At 42.8% G+C, this 15,446-nt stretch overlaps 1 protein-coding gene across 3 annotated transcripts in view; it reads left to right on the plus strand.

The window, feature by feature from the left end:
- Positions 1-15,446, plus strand: part of SPTBN5 (spectrin beta, non-erythrocytic 5) — a 104,935-nt gene that overhangs the window by 22,190 nt on the left and 67,299 nt on the right. For all 3 annotated transcript variants that reach the window (XM_026095820.2, XM_026095819.2, XM_026095821.2), the window contains exons 16-29: positions 1,328-1,579; positions 2,230-2,517; positions 3,054-3,300; positions 4,131-4,270; positions 4,986-5,085; positions 6,354-6,524; positions 6,617-6,781; positions 7,464-7,690; positions 8,577-8,763; positions 9,395-9,595; positions 10,980-11,096; positions 12,383-12,546; positions 14,192-14,324; positions 15,153-15,298. In XM_026095820.2, coding sequence (XP_025951605.2) covers positions 1,328-1,579; positions 2,230-2,517; positions 3,054-3,300; positions 4,131-4,270; positions 4,986-5,085; positions 6,354-6,524; positions 6,617-6,781; positions 7,464-7,690; positions 8,577-8,763; positions 9,395-9,595; positions 10,980-11,096; positions 12,383-12,546; positions 14,192-14,324; positions 15,153-15,298 — 2,538 coding nt within the window. The remainder of the gene's footprint in view (positions 1-1,327; positions 1,580-2,229; positions 2,518-3,053; positions 3,301-4,130; positions 4,271-4,985; positions 5,086-6,353; positions 6,525-6,616; positions 6,782-7,463; positions 7,691-8,576; positions 8,764-9,394; positions 9,596-10,979; positions 11,097-12,382; positions 12,547-14,191; positions 14,325-15,152; positions 15,299-15,446) is intronic.

Below are 15,446 nucleotides of genomic sequence, written 5' to 3' on the forward strand. Positions count from 1 at the left end.
ATGAGTTCCTAAAATAGATGTGGGACCAACCTAGGAAGCTGTTCGACATCTGTGGGCAAAGGACAATAGAAACAGCCACTGCAGCTGAACGTCGCCCTGACGTACTGATCAGGACAGGTCTTTATATCCTCTGCTCCCCATTCATCTCCCAGTCCTAGATAAATGGCTGACAAGTGGTGAAACACGATATTCGGTAGGCGAGGTGCCAAGTGTCAGGGCGCTGTGCCAGCCGATGGCTCCCCGTGCACTGGGGCACCGGTGTCGGCAGGGGCTCTCCATGAGGCAGGGCCCAGCCTCGCTGCCGGGGCCCGTCCCACCACCTCGCGCGGGAGCAGGGCAGCGGGGGCAGCTCCAGGCATCGGGCACTGCCACGGGGCCGGGGTCAGGCCAGGAAGGCAGCCTGTGGTTTGGGGCCCCGGTCGGGCCCTGTGCAGGGGGTCGTGCAGCTCCATGAGGCAAGGTTGCCTTGGGGCAGTCCCCAGCCGCCGAGGGGCCAGGCAGATATTGCCGGGGGTTGCTGTGGGGCCCAAGGGCAGGCAGGGGGTCAGGCCAGTACTGAAGAGCCTCAGGGACCAGGTGGAGGGTTCAGCAGTTGGGGAGGGGGTGACACCAGGGGGGATGAGACCTGGGACCAGGCCTGGGGCTGCTCAGGAGTCTGAGGCCCAGTTTGGGGGTCAGCGCCGGGGGGGGATCGGGACAGGGCCTGGGGGGGTCACTGAGGAGCCCAGAGCCAAGCTGGGGTGGTGTCAGGGGGGAAGCCTTGGGGCAGGCCCATGGCGCTCAGCTCAGGAAGCTGCGGGGGCCAGCCCCTGCACAGCCATGGGCCAGGCCCCACGGTGCTGGCTCACAGGCGGCCTCAGCTCCCTGTCAGGGCACAGCGAGGGCCCGCTGCTCCCTAAGGGAGGGGGAACCAGGGGCTGGGGGATAACAGGGACAAGAGGGCCTCGCCAGTGACGGCTCAGCCCCACCAGTGAGTGGGGCAGGGCCAGGGGTGGCAGCCAGGATCCAAGGAAAATCCCTATTATTGTGGCAGCTTGTCCCCAGGGTCCCGGGCAGGAAGGGGGCAGCCTCAGCTGCACTAGCTCTAAGCTGGCCTTGAGCCCCCACAGCCAGGCCTCCAGGAGTGGGGGATGCTCTTTGGGCCCTGAGGTCGGGATATGTAAACTGCAGCAATTTGCATGTGTTAAAGGAAGCACAACACGAACCCGCTTGCAGGGGACAGTGGTGGATTCAGAACGGTTCTGTCTGTATCGCACTGTCTGCTTTAGGCGGAGGCAAGTTTTGGGGCTGAGGCTAGATGCAAGTAACCAGGTTTTCTCCCTCCGAGGTGGGAGCGCATGGAATCTCTGAAGGAGGAGAAGGGCTCAGAGCTGATCGGAGTGGCCGACGTGAGGACATTTCTGCAAGACTGTCAGAGCATAGGGGTACTCCTGCAAGACAAAGTGGTTCAGCTCACAGGTCTGGAACCAGGAAACTCAGCTGCGGGGCTTGAGTCAGACAAGCGCAAACTGTCTGCAATTGAGAGAGAGGTCCTAGTGATGGAGAGGAAAATTGAGTACTTGAGGAGTGTTGCTAAATCGTAAGGAACCTGCTTTTCTTTTTCGTATTCTTTGCTAATTATCTAAGATCATGTTGTAAATGACAGCCACAATGAGAAACTTGTGAAGTCTCTATCTAGCATTGTAAAGAACTCCCTTGCTCATTGGAGACCAATCTCATCTGAGTGTGTCTGGGAGACTGGCTAAGTGATTGCTTCCAGACTTCACTGTTGTAGGAGAAATCTGTGAATGCCACAGGATGGTTTGTGCCTCTAACTAAAAATTTACCTCTGCTTATGGGAGTTATTTCAACATTCTGCACCAGATCCCACTTAGGTCCTGAAATAGGGTAATCAGAGGAAGCAAGGATAAAGGAAGAAAGATAGCAGATAATTGTGCACTGCAGTTTGAATTTGAAATTTGAATTCAAAGTGCTCTGTTTCTTTAAGTCTTCTGTATATTTACAATGACAATGAGCCACTGAGCTACAACAATGTTAGCAGAGTCTTTTGAGAGGATGCATTTTCTGCAGGTATGCCAATGTTTCTTTCTAGTGTGGAGCATTTGGTGCCTTAGCTGACTTTAACGGAAGTACAAATATCTAGATCCGTGGCTTTTAAAGAGCACTGGTTCAAGCTCTAAATGCCTAAGGCTGCTTCTGCAATTGAATGTATTTGATTTCCTGCTGCAGGATTAAGGACACCAACCCTGCAGAGAGCAGGGCTATCACAGAGCAGGTGGAAAACATGGAGAGGCTTCTCACAAAGCTCAAGTTGGAGACCAAAAAGAAGTGGGACATTCTGCAGCAAGCACAAAATCAGCAGTCCTTCCTGCAAGACAGCCGCAGGCTGCTCCTGTGGGCAGACGGCATCAGGGAGCAGCTGAGAAGTGAAGAAATGGGTGTGGATGTGGCTTCTGCAGAGCAATTGCTGAAGGAGCATCAGGACCTGCTGAAAGAAATTAGGTCTCAGAAGGAAAGGTATAGAGAGTCTATCAGAATGGGCAGAGTGGGCTGTTACTACAACAGTATTGTGAAGGTGAAATGTGTCTCTTGTACATAAATTGTGTATGAAAGTGATGCTGAGGGTTTATTTAAATGCTTATGAAATTTAGCATGAAAAGGAGACTGCTGAACATAAAATCCAGTTGGCTTCTGCACATTTGCACATTTACTGTGATGGAGGGGCTGTCTGTCTATTCGGAAAATGTGAAAGCCTGTTTTGTGGTATTTCCATTCCCTGAATGTGGGCTTTCAAACCAAACAGGGAAATCTCCTCACCTACTGCCTCAGCATGTATCCCCAGAGCAGATGCCCACTTGCAGTTTGTAGGGCACAACACTGGCTGGCAGGAAAAGAGCAAGAGAGAGAAGGAGGGAGGGAAGCTAAAGAAGAAAAGGAGTTTTATGCAGTCTTTCAGTATCTGGGCATTGCCAAGGGAGCAAGGAACTATGATGAAAGAAAATTCAGATTCTGTCACACAATGAGATCTCCCTTTTCTTTTTGACTGTGGGAAGATTTGTGCAGCTGGAGGAGCTAGGGTGCAAGGTAATCCACGAACAACCCCGTAACAGTAGGACCAGGGAGGTCCACCAGTCCATGGAGAGACTTGCCAGGGAAAACAAAGAGTTGGAGAAGATATGGGAGCAGCGACAGAAAAAGCTGCAGGATGGCCTGGAATTGCAAAAGTTCAGCAGGGAGGCAGATCGCATCAATGCAGCCCTCTCTAGCCATGAGGCCTTTCTCCGGGGAGATGACCTTGGGGTATGTGCAGCAGCAGCTGATTATTTTCTTCTTCCCCTCCCCATCCAGGGAGCTACAACAATTTTCTTAGTTAGATCAGCTTCCTTATTCTTATAGTTATGGCATATTTAGAGAACAGTCTTTCAGGGCCTGGGTTTTATGTTCTTATTCATCTCAATGAGAACTATGCTCATTGTCTCTCAAAAACATTTAAAAAAACCAGCAGGTGCTGTGACCCATTGCTCTATTTGTGCATGTCAAATGGTTGCATATACAACTGGGTCTTCAGTTTGGTGGTTAACTGTGAAAAAAGGTTCTAGCTTAAACATAAATAGTCTTTTTTCAGTGAAATAGAATCCTTTTTCTTTTCACTAAATATTTTTAAGAATATTAAAGCGAATGAAAGGAAAAAATCAAATGCAGGCAATATTCACAAGATCAGTGAAGGAGGAGGTTGTGGTGCCTCACCTTTTATGTTTTCAGCTGAAACAGTGAGAGATTTTGAGGCGAAATAAATGGAATAAATATTTACTTAATTATGGCTCTTCATATTGCACTTCCCAAACTGTGCCAGAGTGCTGGCATAGCTTAAAGAATACAGATTTTCTTAAAAGATGAAAATGGAACCCTAATACCAGAACAAACCTAAGACAGGGGAGCCAAGTGCAACACAAACCTAAACAGACCTCCTGCCAGTTTACAACCTTGAACTTCCTTAGGCATGTGCAAAATGTATGATATATCTCCTGCCTGAAAGAAAAAGGGGAAAGTAAGGTCCAAAAATTTTTTCATTGCTATAGAAACAACATACAACAGGAAAAACTTGATCAACTTTTCTTTCTCAAATGCAGGACCATGTGGATGCTGTTCGAAGCCTGCTAAAGCGTCACGAGGAATCTGAACGGCTGCTGATGGTGCTGAAGAGACGAGTTGAAACACTTAACGAAAATGGGCTGAAGCTAACAGAGAGTGGACACTCTGCATCTCACATGTGAGTTCAGGCTCCTTCCTGCTTTGAGTTCAAAGGGGGAACTAGATAAAATAGGGATTCCAAAGTAGATGTTCAGCTTTGGTAAAACATCAAGTATGATTAGGTGTGAGATGGAAAACTGTCTCTGAGCCAGGATTCAGATGAGCTCCAAGCTGTTGTCTTCTGGGTGAGGAGAGAAAAAGGGAATTCCCAGAAAGATACAGATTTCCTGTGCTTTCAGAACAAGTATGGGAAATGCTTTAGCTTAAAAGTGACACTTGTCAAAAACACTAGAATAGTTCTCTTTGTATCATAAACCACATACAGTTCTAAGACTTAAAACTAAGACTAAAACTACTCTTAAAATGAGATTTCTTGCTGGTACCACTACCATTAGAAAACTTTTCACAGCCTCATTGCACTTACATCACAGAGAAAATTATTAGTTAAGGTAGAATATTTGTGAAGGAGAAAAACCTGGGTGTTCAGTCAAACATAGGATGACTACAAGTCACTAATGTAATACAGCTATACAAAAGAAAAATCAGAGCAGTTGGCAAGTAGGAATTGCTTTCTTGACAAGCCAGCATGGTCATGGAACAGGACCATATACCCGCTCCTCCTGTCAACCTATGCATTGAGGTAGACGCCAATTATATCACAGTCATGGCTACAAGTATAACCACAGACACCTATATGACAACTACTGTACTGGGCTTACTGTTTTTCCTGGTAGCATTGAAGAGCGAATGGCTACTCTCCAGCAAAGATGGGAACGGCTGATACAAAGCAATGCACGGAGAAAACAGAGGTTGTTGGATTCCCTACAGCTACAGGTAAAAGGACTGATTCTGCAGATTGGGTCAGACATGCACGAAGTAATTTTACCCTTTGTCTTAACATGGGATGAATCTCAAACTGCTGAGCATTCCCAACGCAGCTCACTTTATCTTTGGGTATGAGACAGAGAATTTCACTTTCCAGGGAGGAGGTAATACACTTGTGATAAATCTTGCAAAGCTATAACCATAGCAAAATACTAAAACAAAAATGGAAATATTCAGTGAAAAATATCAATTGAGTATTTTATCTACTAGGTAAGTTCATTTTGCTCATTGCCTAATGTTGTTCTGGTCCTTAATCATTTGGCACAAATTAATGCTTCACTGTAGATTAATGCAATTGGAAAGAATATGTGAAGAAAGTGGTACTCCATAAGCATCAATGTATAATCTCTCATTCACATTCTGGATTTGGAGTGAAAGGTTTTCTTCTGAGAGATGAGGCCAGATTATGCTACTGTAGTGTTAACTGTGAGTGCTCCCTTGTGCTTAATGCAATCAGTCCTATCGTGTTATAACTGGAACAGCATCAGTTAGAGTACAATTAGCTTTTTCTTTTTTGCATCTTAGTTTCATCTTTATCAGATTGCAATTATTACTATGATTATTGTTTTTATTTACCATACATGCAAGGAAAGATTTTGCCTTGGGGTTTGATTTTCCAAGATGCTTTATCCTGCCTTTCTGTTGTATATGCAAACTTTTCAAGTTCCCTCTGCATCCTATAAACTCCACTCATAGAACTGAAGAAACATTAACTATGATTCTTATTCTGGCCATAAGGTCCTCTACAGGAAAACAGCCATCAAAAGTGTATAATATATAATTGGGATGGAATATTACCTTACACTAACTGTATGTGATACTTACACTAACTGTACTTTCCATGTAGTTTGTTTGTCTGTTTTGGCACAGAATTTATCTTTCAGTACTGAAATACAAAGTTATACTGGAGGGTTGGGCCACATATAATTAAAATATTCTATCAAAAATGCAGACATTCATTGACAATTAAAGGCAGCAGATTAGTAAATATGGTAAAAGACTAAGATATTACTCTGGGGGCTCAAGAACTTGTCAATGGTACAAGATCATAACTCATGAATTAAGTTTTGATTATGTAGAGCAACTTTCATATGAAAATGTATCACATTTCCTAACCCTTAGAAAAAAGTAAGGGCTTTATCCTTATGGCAAGGATGCACTGCAAACCCCCACAAAATCAGAAGCTAAACCTATCTAATCCTGCTTGTTTCTGTAAGGAGTTTAATCATGATGCCGCTGAGCTTTTGATATGGATGGAAGAGAAGTACAAGATTGCATCAGATGAATCTTATCGTGATCCAACCAATGTTCTGCGTAAACTGAAGTGGCATGAGGCTGCTGAGAAAGAAATGATGGCTAATGAGGAACACTTCGCAACACTGATAAAGGTGAAGGCAGTTTTGGAGCTAAGTCTTCCATCTTGTCCCAAGCTCTATAGCCATTGATATGCTCAAAACAGTGATGTGCTCTGTCTCTCCAGAAAGGAAATCAGCTGATTCAAGATGACCATTATGCTGCAGTTTCTATCCAGAATAAGATGTCAGAGCTACAGAAGAAGTGGGAGAAATTGTATGGCAAGATGATAGAGCGAGGCGACAAGCTGAGACAAGCTGGGCAGCAGGAACAGCTCATGGAACTGCTCCAGGTCAGGAGGTGGTGGGATGCATAGGGGAGGGATGGCCTAAGAACCTGATTTCTCTGCTGTTACTGAGTGCTCCTCACAAAAGAAGAGCAGATGCAGGGATTATCATCCTGGTAAAACTGTACTTTAAGGTGTCCTAGCATCAGACAGATCATCAGACTTTGTCACCACTTCCAGGAGAGAAAACTTAATATAAAGCTGACCAAGATCACTCTAAAGCTTTGAGCGGGATAATAGTGCCAGCACAGCACCAAGACAAAGCTGTTGAGCTCAGGCTCAGCACTGCACCTGTGTGGCCATCTTGACAATGCAGGAAACCAAGCAAAACTTTCTGCACTGCGCAAAGGTACCTGCTTGCTCAGAGTCAGTTTGGGGATTGCAGGCACGGCACTGTATTAAGTCTGTTGTCATCCAGGGAAATGGAATGAGAGGAACATTATGCTATGAAGCTGCTCCCAGATACAAGCACTTAATGGAACTGCTGTTGTGTTTTAGCTACAATTTTGAGTCTTTGAACATTGTTTCATATTATGCCACTTAAGACAGTTCAAAAGGATGGATTTGGAACAGTGTTTTTGAGTGGCTCAGAAAGAGGAGCACTCAGGAGGCTGTCATGGGAGGGATCGAGTGAAAGAAAGTGATGTTGCAAGGTAAGTACAAGTGTGCTGTGACCTTCTCCTGGTAGGATGCTAAAAAGAAGATAGAGAAAATTGAGAAGGTTCTTCAGGAGTCAGAAACAGGCCATGATTTGCGCTCCAGCCGTGATCTTCTCAAGCAGCACAGGCAACTGGAAAATGAGACACGTGAACTGGCAGAGAAAATGAACTCTATTGTGTCTCATGCAAGGAAAATGGCCACCAATCACTTTGACTCCCAGAGGATTCTGGATGAAACACAGAAATATCTGAAAAGGTGAGGTGCCATTCTCTTTTTTTCTTCATTCCTGTGACACGTTCATAAGTCAGTAGCATTTTTTTTCTGCCTTCTAGAAAATGTCTTGCTGTTGATTAGGTTTAACCCATATTCAAGAATCATTTCTCCTCCCAGTTCTACCACAACTGTGCTTTGGTCTGCACCTGCACAGCTGTCTGCTGACCCACCTCAGACTTTATTATTGGACCTTGCTTCTTACCTGTCATGCTCCTCCTCTAGTCCTGTGCTTACCCATAGGTCATGCAGCTGTTTGTTAAGTGATGCAGTTATCCAGTGTTCAACAGTGACTAGCTTCATTAAAAAATCTCAGGACAAGCCTGGGACTTCAAAAGTGTAAATCATTTTCTCTGTTTGTATTTAATGTTATCGTATAAGCCTATGCTAAAAAGTGGGCTGCAATTCTCTTCCCAACAGCACTGCTTAACTGGCTGTAAACTAAGGTATCGGCAGTGTGTTAACTATATTTCCCTTGAGGTATAGTCTTACTAAATGGAAGATGAGGGTGCTGTTAACTGTCCACTAGCCATATCTGTTGCAGCAGGCATGCTCCATGCAAGGCTGTATTTAGTGCAAAGCCCTGTCATCAGCATTATAGCAGTGCAGAGTCCTGCTCCCATTTCCTCTGCCTCCTTTCCTCTTGAACATGATATATCTCCTATATCAAATCCTTTTCATACTTGCCAGAAGTAGCCTTATTGAGAAGGAATTCTTGTGTGTGCAGACAGCACTAACCATTGAAATTTAATTGCAGAGACGTTCCCAGTGCTTTCTAATCTGCACAGTGGGATCACAGCCTAATGTCTTTGGAATTAGGGAATCAGAATAAAGCTTTGTTTTAACATATGTCTTAATGGATGACCCTCAGATTTGAGTCTTTGCAAGCACCTCTTGATGAGAGGCGTAAGTTACTGGAAGCTGCAGTGGATCTCTATGAGTTCTATCACTATCATGACATGGAGCTGAACTGGATTAATGAACGGCTGCCTATCGCCCATTCCACCAACTGTGGGAAGTCCTTGGATGTGGCTCAAAGCCTGCTGCAAAAACACAAGGTAACTCCTTTGATCAGGTGTGTTATAGGATGCGTGATGGCACACTGCACTTCATCTCAGCCTGTAAACCAGCAGCTGCAGAGTTCTCCTTTGCCTCTAGGGAGGCTGTTGCAATCAAAACCCAGTGCCAGACTCTCATTGAGGTATAATCCCAGCCCTAGCTCAGTTAAAATGGTTCCAGCAGACTGAGACAAGTCTGCAATGTGGTGGTGATTTTCAGAGCAAACATGGAATTCCTGTAGGAAATTCAAAATTTATCAAGTTTTACAGTATTCATATTCTGAGAAAGTGTGGGTAGAACTGGGCCAGAGCACTGGGCCAGGGACTTTGGTGAGGATATCTGAGGGTGGAGGGAAGATGAGGGGACTGTCTGTCAACATACAGATTCTATCTGCTTCCCCAGTGGAAGTACCAACAGCAAAGCATTACACAAGTGGGGCTGAGACAGGCAGCCCAGGTGGCAGCTGTTGCAGAAACAGGCAGTCATTGTATCCACTGGCATAGACAACTTCTGCAGTCTGCTCACCATTAGCAGCTGCCATTTTGCTTATGCCTATAAGAGTGCATAGAAATTTCTTTGTCCTCACACACCCTTCCTTTCGTTCTCATCTTCCTCCTTTCTCATTCTCAGGAATTGCAGGCAGAACTGAATGCCCACAAACAGCAAGTCCAACGGGTCCTGGATAAAGGAAGGGCAATGGTTGTGGGCCAGCACCCCTCGGCTCAGAAAATAAATGAGAAATGCCAGGAGCTTGTGACTGCCTGGCAGGGTCTGGAGAAGGCCTGCGAGGAAAGGATGAAACAGCTGCAGCATTCAGTTGGCTTCCAGGAGGTACAAATTACAGCCAAGTGCTTACATAGTATCTTCTTCAGACAAACAAGAGGACCAAAGTTTTAAAGTAAATACAAAACAGCTTTAATCTCCTCCTCTGCTGGGACTAGAATTCAGTTCAGCTGCTTGATGCCAGACTCATGAGAATGGAGGGCTGGTCTGCACAGCTGAATGCAGCCTCTAGTCTGGAGCTTGTGCTCTAGAGGTGTGACTTGGATGCTGTACCCATCCCTTGATGGCTGGGTATAGGACACATTTCTCCAAGTAGTAGCTCTTTTCTCAGTAGCCTTATACAGGCTCAAGCTTTAACTTAAGTAGTACAGTGGGTCCTGAAATGGCCCTTCACACTGGAGTATTATGACAAGTAAGTAAGAAATGAAGGGATCTCTTGTGCCATCCAGTCCCTGTCTATTCTAGGCAACAATATCTTAAAATGGTATTCAGAAACTGATAAAGCTATCAGTTAAACTAATGGATAAAGCTGTCTCAGAACAAGGCAGGAGTTTTGGCCCTACTATTTCAACAGGATACTGGACCATAAATTTAGCCTGTTTTAAACAAAATCACAAGCAAATATTTTCCTAGCTAATCCAAATTTTCTGTCATCAGTGGATCATTATCAATGCAGTTACTCAGCTGACACGTGCAGTTTTGTAGACATAAGTAGCAGCTGAGCAGAGTTAACATCCATACCTAAAGTATGTTCTCTGGAGAATTTGGTCATCTCTGGCTCTTATTTATTCCGTCTGTAAAAACAGCAGTCCACACTGCAGGCTTTATGAAGCCTGATTTTTATAGGTGACTTGAACTTCTCAGAAAGGGCAAAGAGAAATAACACACTGATATTATATGGTTAGCACCCACCCCTAGTGAATGACATAAAGAAAGAGTCAAGTAAGGATACTGATGTGAAGAAAGAAAAATGAGACAACTAGAAACTTATTTCTGGAGCTTTGATACCTAGAGAAGGCCTTAATTATCCTGCACTGAAGTCTTCCATCTGTGGCCCTCTTCACCTGCATATGATTTGATGGAGTGACAGTACGCCTAAAATCCTCATAATAGTTTCCAGTATATAAACAGGTTTATAGTTTAATTTGCCATTTAGAAGAGCATTCTTCAGAGAGTTAAAAGCTGATTAATTCTTCCCTGAACTCACTGCTTAGCAGGAGTGACAGCTATCTTGTACTAAGACTCCTACAACTTAGTCTCGTTATGTGGAATGGTAGTTCCTGGGATTAAGTATTCTTCATTTATTATTATATATGACCTCACAGTAAATCTTACACTATGCCCTCCAGTTAGAAATTATCAGATGAAGAAAATGACATGAATATTATGGAAATTGAGGAAGAAACTAATTTGCCTTATCTTTAATTGATAGTTTTTAATGAACACCTCAGACCTGGAGGCTTGGATAGCAGAAAAACGTCCACTTGTGACAAGCAAGGAGTATGGTAAGGATGAAGATGGAACGCTGAAACTCCTCCAAAAACATAAGGTATTTCAAAACATAAAGCATTTCAAAAGCTTTTTAATAATTCTTGAAAAATTTATTGTGGAATGTTCAGAGTTGGCATCCATGGATGAGTTAAAAAACTGAGTTCCTGTGTTGCTTTGGGAAAGAATTGCCACTCTCAGATTTGGATTCATGGATCCATCGATAAATCAGTGGTTCAAGAAAGCTGGGATCTTCTCAGTCTGTGTCATGCTCTGGAACAGCAATGCCTCAGAGCTCCATAAGGATAACACACTCATGCTTTGGGGTGCAAGAAACACACTATGTCAAATAAGACCACTCAGCTTCAGCAGACTAGGGAGTGGTGTTGACTAGCTACTAAATCCATATTCTAAAGACTTTCTTGAATGAAAACATATGTTTGTGAGGTAGGATTTTGAAATTGTAAAGATAGGGTGAAAATGCAGAGATCTGTTCATGGTGGGGCTGCTTTTATCCCTTCAGGAAAGCTTAAAGCTCAGTGGATATGTGGCAGGGCTTCCCTCTCTCCAGTGGAAGCTGGGCCTTCAGGTTGATGCTGTTTACACATACCACCAAACCTTGAAGAGATTATTTTTCAGATTTGTAGGTAGAAAAAATATTTCCTCTCTCCTGCATTCAAAAATCACTCCCCTCCTCTTTCTTTCTAGTTCATCCATCTGAAAATTGTGTCAAAGGAGGTAAAGGGATCTCTGCTTAAATTCTATACACTGGCAGAATCTATGGATCTGTCTGCCTTTGTGAAATTTTCTGTTTCATTGGTACTTAAGTGTCTGGCAATCTGCAAAATATTTGACATTGGCATATGTCTACATCTGTATGAACACATAGAAAAGATAAAATCAGCTTACTAATATAGTTAGATAAAATGTGGTTTGGGGAAAAAGGAGAATGGTGAATTTTCTCATCATATTTTTCTGAAGACAAAACTGACTGTAACCTGATATCTGCTTTTCAGTCACAACAGAGGCATGCAGAAGCTGTAATTTTGTCCTAGAATTGAAGATAGAATATTAGTCCAGGAATACCATTCTCTGTCTGACAATGTACCAAGTTTTTCTAATTATTGTATTAGTTTGTTTGAATTTAGGTACAGTTTCTCTCTCCCTCCCCCCCAAAAATTGATAGAAAATTACACAAAAATGACGAACTCTGGGAAACTAACATGATTCCAAAAAGTTTTTCTCCTCTTTTAATGGCTCAATGATCATGCCAGAGGTTGGTGCAAAAGTTCAAACAGTGCAGATCTTGGACAAGTGGCTCTTATTCCTTCTTCTCTGTTCATCCAGGCACTGGAGCATGAGATTGCCATTTACCAGACTTTGATGGAAGAACTGAGTGAAAGTGCCCAAACTCTTCCTCTTGTGGGCTCCATTCAGTATGTTGATGTTGATGCTCCAAGGGACCAAGTTCACTCAAGACTCCAGGAGTTGCAGGAACTAGCAGCAGCAAGGTATGAACTAAAAAAATTTATATCTCAACACTCTCATACACATCGCTCCTTGGATCCTAGGTTTGATTCAAAGCCCACTGAAGTCAATAAAGAATGTCTCCAGTTACCTCACTGGGATTTGGATCATATTCATTTTCTCTTCTTTTTATATATTGTACTTAGGAAATTGTTTGTCTTTGTGTTTGAATCCTGCACACTACTGAGCTTGTTACTACTGATAAGCAAGAACTCTACATTTTGTTCAGGTAGTCCCACTTCATAGTAAGGATTCGAAAGCCCGAAAATTTCCTCTTTTCCCTTCATCATCCTCCTGTAAAGTGACTTGAGACGCTGGATTTTGACTAGCCCTTCCTGGTATTTGGAATCTGTCTTCAAAAGGAAAGAAATTGTTTTTGAAAGGCTTCCTTACCATTAATTGTAAATGTATTGATTCATTATATAGCAGGAGAGCGATTATGACAGTTACGCTTATCTTTATGCCTAGTGGCTGTGTTAGTATAGGAAGGCTTTTGTCCTTAAATGAGTTATTTACATTCTATTTCACTTCCATTGCGTTACTGTTACAGTAAGATATTTACAACAAGACAGTTTGCTTGTACCCAAGGTTTTTAAACACTTTTAGTTCGTTGTCAGGAAGGAACAAATATTTACTTGAACAATTTAGCTTTTTGCACAACAAAAATTTCATTTAGAAAAGAGGTGGGGCTTAATAAGTGGAATAACAAATAAATGAGTCTGAAAACTACAATATTTAAGCCCACAGGAAATACTGACTTTTTAACCTTTTGCTTTTATTTTGGTGTATAATTAAAAAGGTAAAAGCATGAAAAAAATCTTGGAAATGAAGGGTTCAGAGAAAGAAATAAATATTCGGTCTATAAATATTAAAACACTTGAGTGTGTTGAACACAGAAATGCTTTTTGTTCTTTCATGCTTAATGTTAACCTGGGTCTTGTGGTGTTTTATTGGTGCTCTGGTTTGTACCTCTTACCTGCATTCTCCTTGGTGGTCTGGATTCTCTGAGCAGGCTACATCTCTTGTGATAAACATTTGTGATTCAAACAGATGGAAGCCTGATTCATCTTTTCTGGAACATTTGCACAGTAACTAAGTAGTGTTAACAGATGGACAATTGTTATCTTGTTTACTGTGCAAGGCCTGTAACATGACTGGCTGTATTACAAGATACTCTAGACAATCAGACATGTGCAACAGGTTGCAGCAATTTTGCTGGATAGGCAGTATGAGCAGAATTACATAGAATGGTTTTCACCATGCTTGCCTTGCTGGTGTACCATCCTCAGTTACAAAGTTTTCCTTCTCATTTTCATTAGTACTACAATTACCTTTAGAAATGAAAATGACTGGGAAAAAATTGAAGGGGATTTTCTTAACAAAGTAGAGAGAGTTCAGCTAGGCACTGTACTATGCTGGGAAGCTCAGCCAGTGAAGCCTGACCTGGCCGACTGCAATTGTCCTACAGACATCTTTTGCAATCTGGAGAACTAAAGTGAGACCTTTCATTAAAGAGAATGAATCTTGGTAGGGAGAGGTTTGAGGGATCAGTAGGAAGAAAATTATTCATTGCCCTCCTCTTTAATTCCTTTATTCTCATTGCATTGTCTTGTCTCCTTTTCCCAACAGAGGGAAGAGGCTGGATGAGACCCTTATCTTGCATGAATTCCTGCGGGAATATGAAGATCTGCAGGACTGGATCACTCAACAGAAACAAGCGGCCAGCTCTGAAGACTATGGAAATGACTATCAGCATGTCTTGGTGAGTTTTTTGAATGACAGATCAAAAATCAACTGAACTGTGTGGAGTGGGACTGTTAAAAGGTTATAGCATTGTCCTTGAAAACTTAGAAAGCAGCATAAGAAATAAGAAACTGGGGGGTGGGAAGAGAAAAGGGGGAGGAGTGGGTGAACAGGATTGACTGCTAATGACAGGCAGGCAGTGTTGCCTAATTCTTGCATCTTGTTACCATGGGGGAAATGGCTAGAAAGAGGGCTGGGCTACACGAAACAACTGCATGCTAAAATATCTACATACTCAGAGATTCGGAGTTCAGCCACATTGTATTTTTAATAATTATATATTTAAATGTGGTGTCCGTTAAGGAGTTTTTATCACTACTAATGTGATAAAATCGTGTGTGCAATGCTAGATGCTAATGTATGGGCAGCTACAGTTATACCTCTCAAATTCCTCATTTTTATCATTTATTTCAAAATATCTCTTGTCCTAAATCTTGGAATTAGACTACAGCATTCACTTATAATATTTGCTTTAATGATGTAAGCACATATCATTTAATAATTGAAATTCATTGTACATTGAAAAAATGTGCTTGTTTCTATGCCCCGTAACATGGTCCTGCCTCCTACCTGCCTCACAGACCTCATGCTTTTGCTGTCAATCTGTAGATCATCATGGTCATTGGAGGTAAAAATCTAGTCATTGACATACTCTTCTGCAGTTTCTTCATCTCCAAATATGGTCAGCCTATTACCTTTCTTTGGGCTCTGTTCTCACAGCTGAGCAGGTATGTTTGGGAGAAACAGCACTCAAAATGACTTCTTGTTATCGTTTTTCCTTCGTAAGCAACTTTGTGCCAAATATGACACATTCCGACACCAGTTAGAAGCAGCGGGGAAGAGAGTTGTGGTTTGCCAGCAGCTAGCAGAAAACTTGCTGAATTGTGACCATTCTGAGTCCAGGGAAATCCGGCAGAAGCAGAAGGAGCTAAGGTAGGAGACTTGTGCTAGCTCTATAATACTTTCTCCTTTCAGTGCCCTTGCAAAGAGGAGGAAGTGAGAGGAAATTAGGAAACGGCAAGGCAGTTACTCCCAATTCCCTAATTGCAGAGTGTGTGGTTAGTTCACTGACACAGAACTG

This window comes from Dromaius novaehollandiae, chromosome 5 (assembly GCF_036370855.1).
Source record: "Dromaius novaehollandiae isolate bDroNov1 chromosome 5, bDroNov1.hap1, whole genome shotgun sequence".
Lineage (NCBI taxonomy): Eukaryota > Metazoa > Chordata > Aves > Casuariiformes > Dromaiidae > Dromaius > Dromaius novaehollandiae.